The sequence below is a fragment of the Haematobia irritans genome, chromosome 3 (assembly GCF_050003625.1).
Source record: "Haematobia irritans isolate KBUSLIRL chromosome 3, ASM5000362v1, whole genome shotgun sequence".
NCBI classification, from domain to species: domain Eukaryota; kingdom Metazoa; phylum Arthropoda; class Insecta; order Diptera; family Muscidae; genus Haematobia; species Haematobia irritans.
The window spans coordinates 228979189-228999433 of NC_134399.1; the positions used below are offsets into that span (position 1 = coordinate 228979189).

General features: G+C 35.7%; 1 protein-coding gene across 12 annotated transcripts in view; it reads left to right on the forward strand.

The window, feature by feature from the left end:
* The window catches only part of mmd (disintegrin and metalloproteinase domain-containing protein mind-meld), a 575647-nt gene that overhangs the window by 538291 nt on the left and 17111 nt on the right, over nucleotides 1-20245 (forward strand). For 5 of the 12 annotated variants that reach the window (XM_075298290.1, XM_075298292.1, XM_075298293.1 and 2 more), the window contains exons 20-24: nucleotides 109-273; nucleotides 7464-7522; nucleotides 13687-14386; nucleotides 15414-15767; nucleotides 16503-18406. In XM_075298290.1, the coding sequence (XP_075154405.1) occupies nucleotides 109-273; nucleotides 7464-7522; nucleotides 13687-14386; nucleotides 15414-15767; nucleotides 16503-17112 (1888 nt within the window). In that variant the 3' untranslated portion in view covers nucleotides 17113-18406. Of the gene's footprint in view, nucleotides 1-108; nucleotides 274-7463; nucleotides 7523-13686; nucleotides 14387-15413; nucleotides 15768-16502; nucleotides 18407-20245 lie in introns of those variants that run through there. The other 7 variants (XM_075298297.1, XM_075298298.1, XM_075298295.1 and 4 more) reach the window with 3 other exon arrangements.

Below are 20245 nucleotides of genomic sequence, written 5' to 3' on the forward strand. Positions count from 1 at the left end.
AAATAAATAAAATAAATACTACTACCACCACTATTGCCACTGTGCAACTAATATCCAATTCGGTGGATGTCGTTGGATGCATTGAATGAACGAAATGAATGAAAATAGGCGTAAGACTACCACTCTCAAGTATGATCCACCCTATACGAAGAAGCCGATGGCCAAGACATATGGCGGACCGCCAGCCACTGCCCCAAATCATCAGTCGGTTGAGGAGATTTCCCAGGATGGGTCAAATAAATTAAATGTCTACGAAAATCAATCAGGTTTCACGTAAGTATATTCACCATGGATTTGTGTACAGAAATACCAATACTCTATAATAACTTGCAGGTTGTATATGTCCAATGAATTAAATACTAATCAACAATAACCAATTGGGTCCATTATTTTTAAAATATTTCGTGGCATTTCAATGAGAAATAGCATATCTACACACAAAGAAAATTTCATTAAAATTCAGCCAACGAAAAAATTTCATTGATATAATGAAACATTCTCATTAATACAATGAAAATATTCGTTAATAGTACGAAACGTTACGCTGATTAACAGAAAATTCGTTATAATAAGGAAGAATTTCGTTGTATTAACGAATTTGTTTCATTGGCTGACTTTTAACGACACATTTCGATAATAAAGGGTGATTTGTTAAGAGCTTGATAACTTTTTAAAAAAAAAAAAAACGCATAAAATTTGCAAAATCTCATCGGTTCATTATTTGAAACGTTAGATTGGTCCATGACATTTACTTTTTGAAGATAATTTCATTTAAATGTTGACCGCGGCTGCGTCTTAGGTGGTCCATTCGGAAAGTCCAATTTTGGGCAACTTTTTCGAGCATTTCGGCCGGAATAGCCCGAATTTCTTCGGAAATGTTGTCTTCCAAAGCTGGAATAGTTGCTGGCTTATTTCTGTAGACTTTAGACTTGACGTAGCCCCACAAAAAATAGTCTAAAGGCGTCAAATCGCATGATCTTGGTGGCCAACTTACCGGTCCATTTCTTGAGATGAATTGTTCTCCGAAGTTTTCCCTCAAAATGGCCATAGAATCGCGAGCTGTGTGGCATGTAGCGCCATCTTGTTGAAACCACATGTCAACCAAGTTCAGTTCTTCCATTTTTGGCAACAAAAAGTTTGTTAGCATCGAACGATAGCGATCGCCATTCACCGTAACGTTGCGTCCAACAGCATCTTTGAAAAAATACGGTCCAATGATTCCACCAGCGTACAAACCACACCAAACAGTGCATTTTTCGGGATGCATGGGCAGTTCTTGAACGGCTTCTGGTTGCTCTTCACTCCAAATGCGGCAATTTTGCTTATTTACGTAGCCATTCAACCAGAAATGAGCCTCATCGCTGAACAAAATTTGTCGATAAAAAAGCGGATTTTCTGCCACTGATTTTGGTAATAAAATTCAATGATTTGCAAGCGTTGCTCGTTAGTAAGTCTATTCATGATGAAATGTCAAAGCATACTGAGCATCTTTCTCTTTGACACCATGTCTGAAATCCCACGTGATCTGTCAAATACTAATGCATGAAAATCCTAACCTCAAAAGAATCACCCTTTATAACGAAACATTTTCTATTAGTTTAGTCCACATCCAAAAAAAAAAAAATCTGTCCCTTTATTATACCCTGCGCCACACTGTGGATCAGAGTACTATAAGTTAGTGCATATGTTTGTAACACCCAGAAGGAGACGAGATAGACACATGGTGTCTTTGGCAATAATGTTCAGGGTGGGTCCCTAAGTCGATATAACCATGTCCGTCTGTCCGTCCGTCTGTCTGTGAACACATTTTTGTGATCAAAGTCTAGGTCGCAATTTAAGTCCAATCGCATTCAAATTTGGCACATGTTCCTAATTTGGGTCAGAACAGAACCCCGTTGATTTTGGAAGAAATCGGTTCAGATTTAGATATAGCTCCCATATATATCTTTCGCCCGATATGCACTAATATGGACGCAGCAGCCAGAGTTTTATACCGATTTGCTTGAAAATTTGTACAAACATAACACTTAGTCGTATAGTCAAGCGTGCAAAATTTGATTAAAATCGGTTCAGATTTAGGTACAGCACCCATATATATCTTTCGCCCGATATGGACTAATATGGTTCTAATAGCCAGTGTTTTGGCCCAATTTGGTTGAAATTTTGCACAGGGAGTAGATTTAGCATTGTAGCTATGTGTGCCAAATTTGATTGCTATGTGTGCCGATTCAGATGTAGATATAGCTCCCATATATATGTGTTTCTGATTTCGACAAAAATGGTCAAAATACCAACATTTTCCCTTTTAAAATGGCCTCTGCTAAGTCGAAAATTTGAAAAAAGGACTGTAATTTTCCTTATCATCAAATTCATATATATCGAGCGATAATCATAAAAAACAACTTTTGCGAAGTTTCCTTACAATTATTTCAGATTTAAATGTTTCCCATATTTATACCCTGCGCCACACTGTGGAACAGGGTATTATAAGTTAGTGCATATGTTTGTAACACCCAGAAGGAGACGAGGTAGACATATTGTGCCTTTGGCAATAATGCTCAGGGTGGGTCCCAGAGTCGATTTTACCATGTCCGTCTGTCCGTCCGTCTGTCTGTGAACACATTTTTGTGATCAAAGTCTAGGTCGCAATATAAGTCCAATATCAATAATTAAGAGCATACACAATAAATAGAAATAAAATGTTAATATTGTTTGATATTATTCTTAATTAGTGAAATTCATGTTTATTGCCTAATTTATAAACCAAGTGTATAGATTTTATAGAAGTCTAGCAAATTTTGCCCAGATCGGAAAATGTGGATCTACAAGGTGGTGTAGGGTCCCGCCCGACTTTAGACTTTCCTTACTTGTTTACTAGTGTATTATTTCTCGCCATGACATATCAACTGAGACATCAACATCCTTTAATCCTTCTGTTTAAAGTCATTTTCCTCCAAAGTTAGTTTCTGTAACCAACTGCGCAATACTGTACACTTCTAACTTTAGTTCTGAGCTATGCCTCAGATTCTCTGTCCCGATTCCCTGACCTACTCATTTCTAATAACCCTGAAACCCTAGTCATTAAAAGTGTCAGGTATGGTCGCACTGAAGATTATGAAGATCAACTTACCTGGGAGGAGTACGCGCAATCAAAAAATGTTAAACCAGCGAGTTATGTCTTCGCAATGGTTACCATGCCCGCCTTGCATACACAAGGTCGTGGGTTCGATTCCTGCTTCGACCGAAAACCAAAAGGTGTTTCAGCGGTGGATTATCCCACCTCAGTAATGCTGGTGACATTTCTGAGGGTTTCAAAGCTTCTCTAAGTGGCTTCACTGCAATGTGGAACGCCGTTCGGGCTCGGCTATAAAAAGGAGGTTCCTTGTCATTGAGCTGGCAACACCTATTGATAAGACAGAAGTTCACCAATGTGGTATCACAATGGACTGAAGAGTCTAAGTGAGCCTGATACATCGGGCTGCCACCTAACCTATGTCTTCGCAAAGGTACGGACCCGAAGATAATCCAAACTAAACTGCGCAGGCATCCTGTCGCAGTGTTTGAGTGGCAGTCAATGATGTCAGTAGAAGTCGCAAAAGATGAAACGTAGAGATTAAGTAATACCGATATCAAAACTCCATATAGGACTGGCGTCCACAGATATATTTCAACGGTTTCTTTTTGGCAATAAATAGTTTCATAACTACTGGTAAAATTCACCCTCAAACTAATCTCCCCTAGCTTCAGGCATGGGTTACAAAGAACAAGACAAGGAACAAATAAATCCTGGTATTGCAATATCAGGCTTGGATCGCAATATAGCTGAGCCTAGAAAAAGCTTCAAATATAGGCTAATACTTATTTTGAGGATCCTTAGATTAAAGGTAATTTTTGGGAGCCACCGTGGTGCAATGGTTAGCATGCTCGCCTTGAATACAAGGCTTCGACTGAACACCAAAACGTTTTTCAGCGGTAATGCTGGTGATATTTCTGAGTGTTTCAAAGCTTCTCTAAGTGGTTTCGCAGCAATGTGAAACGGCATTCGGACTTGGCTATAAAAAGAATGTCCCTTGTTATTGATCTTAACATGGAATCGGACAGCACTCAGTGGTAAGAGAGAAGTTCACCAGTGCCGTATCACAATGGACTAAAATATCGGGCTGCCATCTAACCTAGCCTAAAGGACATATTTTTTTAACTGGGCAGTATGTAACATATTGCGGATTTTTATACCCTGCGCCACACTGAGGAACAGGGTATTATAAGTTAGTGCATATGTTTGCAACACCCAGAAGGAGACGAGATAGACACATGGTGTCTTTGGCAAAAATGCTCAGGGTGGGCTGTCCGTCTGTCCGTGAACACATTTTTGTAATCAAAGACTAGGTCGCAGTTTTAGTCCAATCGACTTTAAATTTGGCACAAGTATGTGTTTTGGGTCAGAATAGAACCCTATTGATTTTGGAAGAAATCGGTTCAGATTTAGATATAGCTCCCATATATATCGTTCGCCCGATTTACACTCATATGACCACAGAGGCCAATTTTTTGCTCCGATTTAGTTGAAATTTTGCACAGGGAGTAGAATTAGCATTGTAGCTATGCGTGCCATATTTGGTTGAAATCGGTTCAGATTTAGATATTGCTCCCATATATAGCTTTCGCCCGATTTACACTCATATGGCCACATAGGTCAATTTTTTGCTCCGATTTAGTTGAAATTTTGTACAGGGAGTAGAATTAGCATTGTAGCTATGCGTGCCAAATTTGGTTGAAATCGGTTCAGATTTAGATATATCGCCCATATATAGCTTTCGCCCGATTTACACTCATATGAGCACAGACGCCAATTTTTAACTCCGATTTAGTTGAAATTTTGCACAGGGAGTAGAATTAGCATTGTAGCTATACGTGCCAAATTTGGTTATGATTTCGACAAAAATGGTCAAAATACTTCTAATACATATATACCTCGCGATAAATCATAACTAAACTTTTGCGAAGTTTCCTTAAAATTGCTTTAAATGTTTCCCATATTTTTATACCCTTCTCCACACTGTGGAACAGGGTATTATAAGTTAGTGCATATGTTTGCAACACCCAGAAGGAGACGAGATAGGCACGTGGTGTCTTTGGCAAAAATGCTCAGGGTGGGCTCCTGAGTCGATATAGCCATATCTGTCTGTCCGTCTGTCCGTGAACACATTTTTGTAATCAAAGTCTAGGTCACAGTTTTAGTCCAATCGACTTCAAATTTGGCACAAGTATGTGTTTTGGCTCAGAATAGATCCCTATTGATTTTGGAAGAAATCGGTTCAGATTTAGATATAGCTCCCATATATATATTTCGCCCGATATGGGCTTATATGGCCCCAGAAGCCAGAGTTTTACCCTAATTTGCTTAAAATTTTGCACAAGAAGAACAATTATACACTATAGTCAAGTGTTCCAAATTTTATTGAAATCGGTTCAGATTTAGATATAGCTCCCATATATATCTTTCGCCCGATATGGACTAATACGGTCCCAGATGCCAGAGTTTTACCCCAATTTGGTTGAAATTTTGCACAGGGAGTTGAGTTAGCATTGTAGCTATGCGTGCCAAATTTGGTTGAAATCGGTTCAGATTTAGATATAGCTCCAATATATAGCTTTCGGCCGATTTACATTCATATGACCACAGAGGCCAATTTTTTGCTCCGATTTAGTTGAAATTTTGCACAGGGAGTAGAATTAGCATTGTAGCTATGCGTGCCATATTTGGTTGAAATCGGTTCAGATTTAGATATATCTCCCATATATAGCTTTCACCCGATTTACACTCATATGACCACAGAGGCCAATTTTTAACTCCGATTTAGTTGAAATTTTGCACAGAGAGTAGAATTAGCATTGTTGCTATGTGTACCAAATTTGGTTGAAATCGGTTCAGACTTAGATATAGCTCCCATATATAGATTTCACCCGATTTACACTCATATGACCACAGAGGCCAATTTTTAACTCCGATTTAGTTGAAATTTTGCACAGAAAGTAGACTTAGCATTGTTGCTATGCGTGCCAAATTTGGTTGAAATCGGTTCAGATTTAGATATAGCTCCCATATATATGTTTTTCTGATTTCGACAAAAATGGTCAAAATACCAACATTTTCCTTGTAAAATCGCCACTGCTTAGTCGAAAAGTTGTAAAAATGACTCTAATTTTCATAAACTTCTAATACATATATATATCGAGCGATAAATCATAAATAAACTTTTTCGAAGTTTCCTTAAAATTGCTTCAGATTTAAACGTTTCCCATATTTTTTTACTAATATTGTGTTCCACCCTAGTGCATTAGCCGACTTAAATTTTGAGTCTATAGATTTTGTAGAAGTCTATCAAATTCTGTCCAAATCGAGTGATATTTAAATGTATGTATTTGGGACAAACCTTTATATATAGCACCCAACACATTTGACGGATGTGATACGGTATCGAAAATTTAGATCTACAAAGTGGTGCAGGGTATAATATAGTCGGCCCCGCCCGACTTTAGACTTTCCTTACTTGTTTTTTACTAACACTGTGTTCCACCCTAGTGCATTAGCCGACTTAAATTTTGAGTCTATAGATTTTGTAGAAGTCTATCAAATTCTGTCCAGATCGAGTGATACTTAAATGTATGTATTTGGGACAAACCTTTATATATAGCCCCCAACACATTTGACGGATGTGATATGGTATCGAAAATTTAGATCTACAAAGTGCTGCAGGGTATAATATAGTCGGCCCCGCCCGGCTTTAGACTTTCCTTACTTGTTTATTTATACATGAGTAGCTTTGTTAATATATCGCACAAAGAGAATGAAATGAGCTCTGTATGCCTATTTGAGTTTTATAGTCTTGATTTAGGGAAGTCGCACCGCACCTTTGGCTCGAAATCCTTAAGAGAAAAAGAGAAGATCAGAATTTTTGAGTTCAAGTAAACTTTTGTTGAGTGTACGTTACCATAACTCAGCTGATATAACCCTGAGTCCAATGGTCATCGACTTTTTTTATTGATATCAAGATTCAGTTCTCTGCTCCCGGACGAAAACCTCACGCTTATCTGCAAATTGCTGCAGTCACCAGTATTTTTGTGTCAGCATTCTGTTACAATATGCAGACGTGTCAACTATTATTTCGCTCCACCAAAAGTTTTCATTACATAGAAGAGAATCAATACGTTGATTATGTTAAAGTTGATCAGAACAGTTGCCTATTACCAAACATAACATAAATGAGCTACGTCCCTGCTTTATTTGACATCGATTGGTGAAATAAAGAGATTTCAATGGCATAGAGTCAATTTGTTGGCAATGCAACCCATAAATAATACCACAACCTGCAAAGTTTTGTACATTTTGTTGTTTAGCCTAACTTTTCTATTCAACCACATCAAGCAAACTAATTCAATGTTTATTGGATTTTTCCTTTCAGCCGTGACAAGAGCATTCATAGTCGCCGTTATACGGCCGATGACGATCACCAGCATTCAGGTAAAATGTCTTTTTTTATAATAAAAAAAAACTAAAATGTACCCCCCTCTTTATAATGAACACAAAGACACACTATAATAAAAAAAAATATTATTTAGATAAAAATATAACAATTTCAAGATACATTTATATATTGTCTATACACAAACTACTACTACATTTATTTCTATACATACGAAAACATACATACATGTACTTAGTCATATATACTCAAAAAATATATATAACTTAGAAAAACTTTGTTGGCGTTCAATGTTTCCTATGTTAAATTTTTTTAATTTTATTTTGTAACAAATGGTTAATTTTTTTCTTAAAAACAAAAATCGTCAGCTGAAAATGAGAATTGAACAACAAAATGACTGTGTGTGCTTCTCCAATCACCCATTACAGAAAACTATCAATACAATTTAAACTGTAAATAACATATTAGTAATGCACAGAAAAATCCATAAAAAACAAGCAGAAAAAATATTTTTGGATTCAATCACGAAATTATACCCTGTTTCTGTATGTCGAACGAAAGTATTTCAAATGAAAAAAATATTTGGGTTTCTCTATGTCGACAGGCAAGTCACTTCATATTTTGTTGTCGAGTAGCAAAGGAACATATACAATAAGTGTCAAGAAAAAAGTAAAAACAGTTTTAGAATTTGAATCAATTCTCTGGCCAAAAATTTTAAAATACTCATTTTTGATAATCAATGTACTCTCATACAAACGATATGAACTTTCAAAAATACAAAAGCCCAAATTGATTCGAATTCGAGTGACTGGCTATTCGTTCGACATACAGAAGCAGGGTATTAGATCCAAATAATTCTTCACTGTAATTGCTTCAGTTGTGGAAGTTCTAATATTAATGTAGTTAAAATTAACTGTTAAAATCAACTGTAAGTGATTGACTTTAATTAATTTTTATTTTGATTAATATATTAATTGAAAATTTTAATGAATTTGAAAAATATGCAATCAAACAAACTTAAATGTGATTTTATATATTTTCAAATTCATTAAAATTTTAATTAAAAAAATATTATTGAATTTTTCTGCTTAAAAGCCATGCAGATAATAGGCCTAAAAAGTTCTTTCCAACATACACAGTCTCACATAAGTTTACATACCCTTGAGGTTTTTACCTTATAACTAAACATGTTTCTTGTTGTTGTTTATAATCCAGACTAAAAACATCTTCTAGAAAATGGACAAATACTTTGTTTCTCAAATTAATTTACAAAATCTAAAGCATATATATGCATATTTTATTATATTTTAATAATTAAAGAAAATACAATTTCTTAAACCGTATGTAAACTTGTGTAAGACTGTGTATATGGATATTTTTCAACTGACGAAATTTTGATTTTTGTTTTCAAGCCCCAATATGAATTACTCTTGTCTTTTTAATTTGTAATACATTTTTTTTAGTTTAACTCTTAAATATTAATTCTATCTAAAAATCTGTGTGAATGAATGTCGTCAAAACTAAAGTAGTGTGTTTTACAGTAGTGAATCTTTTTTCATACTCGTACCTCCTTGAACTCATCTATAAATGAAATGGTTAGTATAGCAAGGTATAAGATCCAATATCCAATCATTGGATTATTACACAGATAACACTTTTCGCAAGGACATGCTAGTCCTTTAAATGTATTCGTACAGTATACTCTGCATTACCCTAATGGATACAATAATTCATACATACACTCACAATCGCACACACACACACACATACTCACATTTAGAAAGTTCAATTCATGCTCATACACAGTAACTCTCAATAAAAAAAAACACAGAACATCCAGTAGATAGACTATTCATACAACTTATATGTCTGTCTGTGTGTGTATGTGTGAAATTTATATATGTGTTTGTTAGTTAGTTTCCTGTATGGGAATGGAATGCATTCGCCGTGTAGACGTAATTTGATTTTTCAGTGGCATCTTTGATGGATTCAACGAAACATAAACAGCAACATCATTTGAACTTCCATGGTTAAGACAAACATTCAAAATCATGGAGGTGATTCCTTGATCCAACCGCAAACACCTACCGTCCTACTGGTTCGTGAAGAAATCTTACACAAAAATGTTGTTCTGTTGTTCTTCACTTTTTGCACTTTCGACTTAGAGAAATAGTTGCACAGTTGATTTATTTGATCGGACTTTAAGTTGAAACAAAACCAAACAAAAAAATGTATTTCCTCTTTTACTATTTCTCTATTTCTCTGTTTGTCTCACGCACAACACTCACTCACTCTGTCTGTAAAATTTACTTGAACGTCAACAAAGCAAAAAACAAAAAAATGAAATCAATAAAATACAAAAAACCTACTACACGCACACACACAAATGTATATGTGGGTAATTCCAGAACTGGACTTTTTTTTATTATTTATTTACATTTAATTAAATTTAAAAATCATTTGATATTAATATCTACATAACATGAAATATTTTTTTTTAATTTTAATTATTTTTATAAAAAGAAAGAATTGAACTTCAGCTATCGATTACGAGTTTCAAATAATTTTTTCTATTTTTCCGTTTCAAGATATGCACTGAAAAAAATATTGTCGTGAGGTCAAAGATTTCATGTCTTTAAAATACGAATACAAATTTTGCTTAGCATAGAAGACGCATTTCTCTAAAATAAAGTTATTTTCCTTGTCCAAAAGTCGATAAACTTTTCAATGAAGTCGTATTGTCCTTATAATTAAGTGATTTGACTTAAAAATAGGTATCTTAACATGAAAGAAAAAAATTATAGGCTAAGGTCAACTTGACTTTAATAATTCAGAAAAATTCTTTAAATTTAATGAAATTGTCTTTAAATTTGTTGTCTTTTTGCATCTTGACTACAAAGCAAAAAATCGTTCAAATATAGGATAAGTTTTTCAAAACTTTATTTTAAAGAAGTTTTTTACTTCAAACATAGCATAATTTCTACTGGAAGTCGAGTCCTAATTTGGACTCTTCCTAGAAGCAAGTACACAAAACCTAAATTTAAAAGAGAATTGTGTCTTAAAAGTATCCTTACTTGTATTCTCCACTTCTTTGGCTCGGAATCAATACCAAATTTTTTAAAGTAAAGAAAAAATCTTTGGAACCGAGTATGCTTTTTTTTCAGTGTGGATGAGTCCATTGGATCGGAAATTATTCTGTGAAAAATTTCTAACATCGCATCGTAAATATTATAACTTTGAGTGAAATATGTTAATACTAAGAATGAAACTACAAATAGCCCATTATGCATTTGGAAAATCTTTTCACTATCGGTTTTTGATTCTGCCCCTCTCTCGCAAAGAAATTTTCCAGCCGTTCCTTCCAAGATCAACCCGTGTTTATTTTGGAAAAAAGTGGTTAAACCTGTGACGCCTCTCAAAAAATGGAAGTCACATGAAAATATATCCACTCTATTTGGATACAATTCCCAAAAACTTTAGAACCCAGCTACAAACAGGTGTCACCAACAAAGACAAGTTGGTACAAGTGGTGTGGCTAAAGATGCCTTGTCCTTAAAATACGAATGCGAATTTTGCTTAAAATAAACTTTTCAATTAAGACATTTTGCCGTTATAGTTAAGCGATTCGACTTAAAACTGGGTATCTTTACATAAAAGATACCCAGTTTTAGATGGCAGCCCGATGTATCAGGCTCACTTAGACTACACTGAAAAAGAAGCATACTCGGTTCCAAAGATTTTGTTTTTACTTTAAAAAATTTTGTATTGATTCCGAGCCAAAGAAGCGAAGAATACAAGTAAGGATACTTTTAAGACACAATTCTATTTTAAATTTAGGTTTTGTGTACTTGCTTCTAGGAAGCAAATTTTAATTTTTCGCTTTCTCAGCCTTTTTTCTTCATATGCTATCAAAGTCATTTAAAAACGAGTTAACGGCTTTATTTTCCAAATTAAGACTCGACTTCCAGTAGAAATTAAGCTATGTTTGAGGTAAAAATCTTCTTTAAAATAAAGTTTTGAAAAGCATGTCCTATATTTGAACGATTTTTTGCTTTGTAGTCAAGATGCAAAAGACAACAAATTTAAAGACAATTTCATTAAATTTAAAGAATTTTTCTGAATTATTAAAGTCAAGTAGACCTTAGCCTATAAATTTTTTCTTTCATATTAAGATACCAATTTTTAAGTCAAATCACTTAATTATAAGGACAATACGACTTCATTGAAATGTTTATCGACTTTTGGATAAGGAAAATAACTTTATTTTAGAGAAATTAATCTTCTATGCTAAGCAAAATTTGTATTCGTATTTTAAAGACATGAAATCTTTGGCCTTACGACAATATTTTTTTCAGTGTATTCAGTCCATTGTGATACCACATTGGTGACCTTCTCTCTTATCACTGAGTGTTGCCCGATTCCATTTTAAGCTCAATGACAAGGGACCTCCTTTTTATAGCCGAGTCCGAACAGCATTCCACATTGCAGTGAAACCACTTAGAGAAGCTTTGAAATCCTCAGAAATGTCACCAGCATTACTGAGGTGGGATAATCCACCGCTGAAAAACTTTTTGGTGTTCGGTCGAAGCAGGAATCGAACCCACGACCTTGTGTATGCAAAGCGGGCATGCTAACCATTGCACCACGGTGACTCCATAAACTCCCTTACGCTGCGGTCAAATACTGTTCTGATAGGGTCTCAAAGTTTCGTAGTTTTTTTTCGGGACCATAGCGTCCAAAGCATTCTGATTCTTAGAATTGTACAGAAAATTATCCAAGTAATCAATCAGTGGTCTGTAAGTCCAAGATGGTGAATTCTTACCAGTTTATGGCTCGTGTTGTCGTTTTGGTAGTTCTCAATAAAGGTTCATCATAAATCGGACACGTTCACGAAGTTTCCAAGAAGTTTGGTCCAAGTTAATAGCATCCACAATGCTATTATCTGTTGCTACGGTGGTAAAAATATTTTGTTTGCCAATATCGTTCTTTATTTTGCTGAACAAAAAACTCCCAAATTTCTTTAATATCAGGTAATTGCCACATTTATATTGCGAATTGACTGGATAGATAGACAGATGGACACCAAGGACTAGTTTAGTTTTGATTTTACAATATTCCGACTATTGTGCATTTTTCTATAATCATTGAGAAATATTATCACCATAACCAAGAGTATCTACCAACGATGAAAAATTTGGTGTTTGGGGAAAACTGGGGAAAATGGACTGAAGCCTAAATGAGCCTGATACATCGGGCTGCCACCTAAGCTAACTTATGACAATTTTTATGCAAACCATCGATTCAGAATGTGATAGTTAGATTAGGTTACTTAGGCTACTTAGACAATTCAGTTCATTGTGATACCATAGGAGGTGAACTTCTCTCCTATCAATGAGTGATGCCCGATTTTATTTTAAGCTCGTTGACAAGGAGCGGCGTTTCACATTACGGTGAAACCACTTAGAGAAGCATTGATGCACTCAAAAATGTCACCAGCATTACTGAGAGAGGACAATGCACCGCTGAAAATCTTTTTGGTGTTCGGCCGAAACAGGGGTTGCATCCACGAAACAAACAAATTGCAAGAAGTACCTGATTTTTGGCATTTTAAAATTTGGTATACGTTGTTTTGGTCTCAGTTCAATTACGTTTGCTCTCTGTGTGCCATTTCAGGTCTGACGACTCACTTTGTGAATCGATTTTTTGTGGGTGGTAATTGTATATTATCTAACATATATTATCAGAACACTCTAAAAATCTCAGCCATAGCTCTACTTAGATCTGAGGGTGTAGGCAGTGATTCCAGCTGATTTGTGGTTATAGGTCGACCAAATAAGGGTAAAAACTATGATGTCATTTATAACACTCGGATATAGTAACTATGGGAGCTTTCTTGTGGTTCTTATACCACTTTAAGGTACCTCCATCCCATTTCGTTCATGTTTATCAAAATGTATATAAAAAACTTTTAGAAATTCTTAATAGCAAAAACGTGATTACTATATGAAATTTCCATAATGAAAAATGTAGACAAATATTATATTTTGTTTTTATTTATTATAAATTTATGTATTTTTTTATGTTTTGTTATAATAATACAACTGACCAATTTGAACATTACTAAAATGGAATTACCCACCACAATTGAGTTGTATGACACCATGACAAACAATGAACATTCTATCCTCCTCCTACTCCACAGAAAAAGGAATTTTGAAGAAACACGGCTATGGCATGGTACACGGCGGCATGCACGATGATGGACAATCGGATAACATGGAATTGATTGCCCAAGATAATACTATGGCATCGGGCAGTGGTGCGGCCGTGTCCGAGGTTGAACGTACGCTAAAATCCTTGAATGGCTATCATGAAGATATTTTGGAAGCTTTGCGTAATGCTGCCTCACACCGTGGCACTGGTACTGGCAATACGCCTGTGGGCAGCGGCAGTCTGAGTGAGGAAATGATACGAAAAACCCTGCAAGAGTGTGCCTCCTCCCAGTTGGGCTACTCCACAGAACCCTACAAACGTTCGGCAGGCTCAAAGAATAGCTCACGTGAAAATATTTGCGATCAGGGGCCCCAGCATGCCTTGCTCGATATGTCGGGCTCTGGCATGGGTGGTGTGCCCCACGGGGGTCCCATAATGCATCACCATCGATCCCAGCACCAGCTGCATCAACCCCTGGTGCAGCAACAAATGCCGCCCGACGACGAAGATGCACCAGCCACGGGGCCCCTGCGCATACGCAACCTCGAGGACCTCATACGCCAACTGGAACATCATTCGTCGCGTCACATGAGCCCCAGCGGCTCGGAGGACATACGGATTTCGGAAAACGAAGGCGACCGCCTTTATAGATTAGATAGTTCAGCCGCTTGTAGTGAATCCTCGCAAGGGTTAGTAACTGAGTAATATGCTTGCTGCATCATATCTTATATAATTGTGTTGGGGCTGTAATGTAGGTGTCTATTTTTTTGGCATAGATATACTCGTACTCGTATCTACATAAAGAGAACGCTTTCCAATGTTAAACTTACTACTACTACTACTACTCGTACTTGTACCCTAGGAATTGATTCATTGATTGAATGATTGATTAAATAATACGCAAAAATATTATTAAAAAAAAAAAACATTCTATATAGACGTTTATTAAGAGTTGTGCAACCCGCTTTCAACCAAGAACGGACCTTTGGGGCAGAACTACGTTTTGAAAACAAAACTCCTCACAATTAGGCGGAGGGCGGAAGGCCATGTTTCAAGTAAACCTACATAAGGTTTCCTTGCTTTCCACGGCTGGTCCATGAAGTCTTTGAAGTTTTTGACGTATTTCTGCTCCTTCAACATGGCCCATAATAAAATGCTACAATATCCCTTAACCACTATGTATACACTATGCATACCTAAATAAACCAACAACCCAAAACTAAAACCAACTACCAATCAACCAACCACCAAAAAAATGTATTCGTATGATAGACTCAAATCAGATCAAAAATAAACCAAAAATTCTCATTCATACGTAAACATTAAGCTCTAAAACTCTGAATATGAACCAATTTCTAAAATCTTTTGCAGACTATCGCTATGGCGTGGAATACCTTGTGTGATGAAGGTAAAAGGAAGGGGAAAGCAATTGCATAAACACTTAGAACACACACTCACACATGCATTCACCAATCCGCTACACCAAAACACACATACCCACAAAATGGGATGTGTTTGTATGTAACAGAAAATCAAACAGGATATGGGGTTTCTCTATACCACAAAATTGGCAAAGAAAAAAAATGGAAAAATTGCAAAAAAATAGGCACCTAGAATATGAAATGCTCCAAAATATATGATAGCCGAAAATTTATTGTGAATCAAGTTTTTTTCAAGCATTCCATTAATGTCGTATTTTCTCTCCCTTCAAAACAGATCAAATCAACAATTAGCACAATCGCAAAAAACTGCAACAATACATCCGTCTTACAGCAGTCGTTGTCGACCGCGTGCCGAAGAGGAGTCGAGATTCTCATACGGAAGGTACAGACATCCCACTACAACCAGTAGACATCCATCACATCAGTCACACTCACCTCATGCTTTTGGCCATCATGCACATCATTCGCATGCCCATGGCCATGCCACGCACGGCCCGCATTCATCGCATCATTCATCGCACACGCATTTGCATCAGGACGACGATGGCATCTATGAGAGTGCCGATCCCCACGATCGTTCGATGGTAGACCAACGTCTCGATCCCCGGGAAGTGCCCGACAGTGAGAGGTATGTATGCCCTAGCTAGTCTAGTCTAGAGTCCTGTGTCAGCATTAAAGTAGACAGCCAAACAAAAGAAAAGAAACTCCCCTCCCTCCACCATACATTTCCTCGGAGAATATCAAACGACTTTTTGTATTTGGTTTGGTTTCTTAAGTTGCCATTCCCATAGCCAACAACCAACACCCACCCATTCCCATTAATGTTGAGTCAGCGTGTATGTGTGTAGCCAATTTACATATGATTTCCTCTCTCGTTCATTTCATTTCGTTTATTTCCATACCAACACTCGCATACAAATGAATGATCATCGTTGCGCTTTGCATGTGCGCCTCAACATCATCGATAACTCTCTCCATCTCTCTCTCTCCTTGACATGGATCAATCATCAATGACACTATCACAACTACATCTATTGGCGCATATTATTTGGATTCTCATTTTGTTGTACTCATCATCGTCTTGTTGCAACTATGTTGGCAACATTGTTTTTCGGTTTAAAATTATGTTTTTATTCTTTCGTTACCTTACCCTACGTTACGTTACGTTCTACATTACTTCTTCGATAATTTATATTTCTTTGGTTTTTAATCAATATGTACATTTACTTATACTGTGTGCTGTTGCTGTGTATGTGTGTGTTTGTGCGTGTGCATTATGCAACAAAAACAACATTTATTTGTGTTTATTTGTGTTTTCGTTACTCCGTGTACCGTTGTTCCTGTTATGATTATTATTTTCTAGTGATGACTTTATTCAAGCTCAACAACAGTTAGCCCGATGGGCGAGTGAGGATGTGGTATCCGTCGTGGTAATGGAGCAACCGTTAGCCGGTACAACAGCGGATTCCCAACAATCCAACGGCGGCGGACACACATCGGGGGTGGCATCAGCGAATACCGTTATCCACCACCACCAGCATCAGCACCAGCACCACGGCGATCATCAATCCTCGGTGGGAGCGGCCAATACAACCTCATCGTCAACGGCAGCCTCAGCGGCGGCGGCGGCACAAATCAATGCTCATATGACGGCGAGTATGGGAGCCGTCCCAAATGGCATCGTTGTAAATCAGAGGGACTACTACCCCTCGCCTCCCTCCACGGAGACGGAAAGCAGTGGAAGTGTTATCCAGCCACTCAATCGTCGCTACACGCTGCAGGGCGATACAACTCAACAGCAGTTGCAATTGCATCAGCTACACCAACAGCAGCATCAGCACCCCTCTCATCAGCAACAACAGCAGCAATCACAGCAAATCACCGGCGACAACAACACCACCACCAGCAGCAGCAACAACAGCCAAACCGGTCAAATCATGGAGAATGGTCGTTATCCCGAATATAAGCACTGATAGTATAACACCAACGCCAACTCTGCGAACCACCATAGTCAACATTATCATAACCATCAGCAGCAGCAGCAACAGCCGCCACAGCAACAGCTCAATCCTCATGCCCATGCAACTGAGCTAACGCCGGACATACAACTACAGCAGCAGCAACACTCACCTCACTGTTATGCGCACAAAATGCAAGCGCTACACTGAGGTCATGTTTGCATTGCAGATCGCTCTCTCCATTACACCTTTCCCTACCAGTAGACACAAAACTAACAAAAAAAAAAACAACCGAACGAATTTCATGTAATCCTCTTTGTATGTCCTCCTGACCCCCCTACCCTCCTCCAAAAAATTAAAAAATATATGCTTGCTATTCTCGGATCGATTATGTACATATACCAATAAATAAAAACCCTCACTTACTTACTCGTGCATACACACACACATACAAACATTCCTATTTCAAGCATTCAAATACAATATCGTATCCATTGGTATACAAACACATACATATATTCTAAACTAAACAAAACCTAAAACAAAAAGGAGAAAACCTCGATTTGTTATCCAATAAACCAAAAACAAAAAAAAAGAATATGAAGAAGAAAAACAAAACACAAAAGATTAAAAACAAAAGAAAAATATTGTGATTTTATACAAAGTAGTCGATATTCATATTTTAGTTTTAATTAATTAAAAAAAAAATAAATAAAATAAAAACAAATTTAGAACAAATTTAACGAATTGATTGATAAAGGCCAACCAACCATACACCTTCCCCCCGTTCTATTGTCAAAAGCTCAAGTCCATTAACGACTATAAAAGCCATCGTGACTCACACACACACACGAACCCTCTCTCCAATCTCGAATCTTCTATTTATCACCAATCTCGCCCCTTAGCTTTCTCGTCAATTTAGACGAAGATCATGACCTTTGACGATAGCAATGTAACGCAATTACTTTAGGCTTATCAAGCATATAAACATTGTCAGCCCTCATTCCCACATCCACTCTCGAAAAATGCAACAAGATGCGTATGTGTGGGTTGCATATACTTAGGCCTGATTGGTGCTCCTCTCAAATTTACAAAAGAGTTATTAACTTTCATCAGACTGAGAAAAAAAAGTTTAATGTTTGAGAAGAGAGGAGAGGAGAGGAGAGTACTTAATATCTACATATGTGGTTGGTTAAAAAAACAGGTTTAACGAAGACTAAAGATAAAGGTTCAAATTGGGAATTGTTAATTGTTTGAAAATTTTTAGTTATAAACAGGATCTTTGTTGTTTTAATTGCAATTTAGAATTGATGAATAATAAATATTTTAAAATTATAGTGCTAACATATATATTGATTATATGACAACAGTTAAATATCTCTGTTGAATGTTAAATAAGTTAAATTTTTCCTCTTACAAAATGTGTTCTGGTTCATAGTTATCTTTGCAGCATTCGTCCCTCGGTTAGTCTTATTGAAATAGGTTTACTAATATTACTCGAAATGAAAATTTGAAATTCTTTAAATCGTAATTTAAATTATATAGAGCCTACAGAGAAAATACATATTTCTGAAGCAGTCAGGAAATTATTGATCGAATTATTCTTTTAATTGAAATGTCTTCGATTACGATAATGATAGTATCGATCACAGTGTGTGATTGGAAATCAAAAAATACTTGATCAAAAAATTAATTAATTTCATTAGCAAATTTCAATTAATTTTTTTAATTTAAAATGTAACTGTTTTCAATCGCTTTCTTAACTGACTTTTTTGTGTTTTTAGTTTGATTAAAAAATTGATTGTTTCAATTAAATTTTTATTAAAAATTTAAATAAAATCTATAATATAGTTTAATTGGCTTAGTCTTCTGAGTTTGATTAAAAAATTAATTGTATCCATAATTTTTTTAATTAAAAATTTAAAAAAATTTCAATCATTGACCTTTTTGGCTTAATGTTTATAGTTTAATTAAAATGTTAATTGGCTTAGTCAAAAAATTAATTATTTGCATTAGCAAATTTCAATATTTTTTAAATTTAAAATATAACTGTTTTCAATCGCTTTCTTAACTGACTTTTTTGTATTTTTAGTTTGATTAAAAAATTGATTGTTCAATTAAATTTTTATTAAAAATTTAAATAAAATCTATAATATAGTTTAATTGGCTTTGTCTTCTGAGTTTGATTAAAAAATTAATTGTATCCATAATTTTTTTAATTAAAAATTAAAAAATGTCAATCATTGACCTTTTTGGCTTAATGTTTCCAGTTAACTTAAAATGTTAATTGTATGAATTATTTTTTTTTCGAAAAGCTGCAGTTAACTTTTTAATTGAAAATATTTCTGTGCATAAAAATAGAGTACTGAATAACCAACGTTTTTTGGCCCTGAATCAATAACAAAATCATTAAGTGAACGTCAAAATATTTGGAACGAAGAACACTTTTTTCAGTGTATATTGTAGCCTTCAAATTGTATTTATTTATGCCCTACGGGAAATTTGTGCAAATTGCCAATAATGGACTGGTACTAGTGCTCCAGTTTATCAACATTTTTAATTGTCATATAATTTATTGATTTTTATATTCACTTGATATTAAAATCTTTTTGAATCCACACTTTTACTACAATACAACTATCAGAATTATTTATTGTTCAACATATTCCTTTCTGGTGCGATTCGTATGGAAACAGGGTCCTACAAGTTTGTCCCAGACTATTTCATACAGTAGGACTATGGGATAGTCCTACTAAAGGCCTGGTTATGCATCCAAAAACGGGTCGTAAGCGTAGAGTGGCATGTCAGCTGTTTGTTTTTGATATACGACAGTCCATACAAACGATTATCCAACGTTTACACAACGTAAGCGTGTCGTAAGATTCAGAAAAACCAAAAATTTACGTGTCGTTGTCGTATCAGCTGATCAAAAAACATGCGATTAGCCTGAAAATATATTTAATTAAAAATGTGGTATTGTACGCCTCTGAAATATATTACCTCATGACATTCAACTGACAAGCAACACAATGCAATTTAAAAAACGTTTATTTGATCATTATTCAAATGTACAATAAATATAGTAAATCAAAATCAGTTTCATTTATATTTTTTTAATAATTGTTAATTATCTTCATTTTTCTTTTTA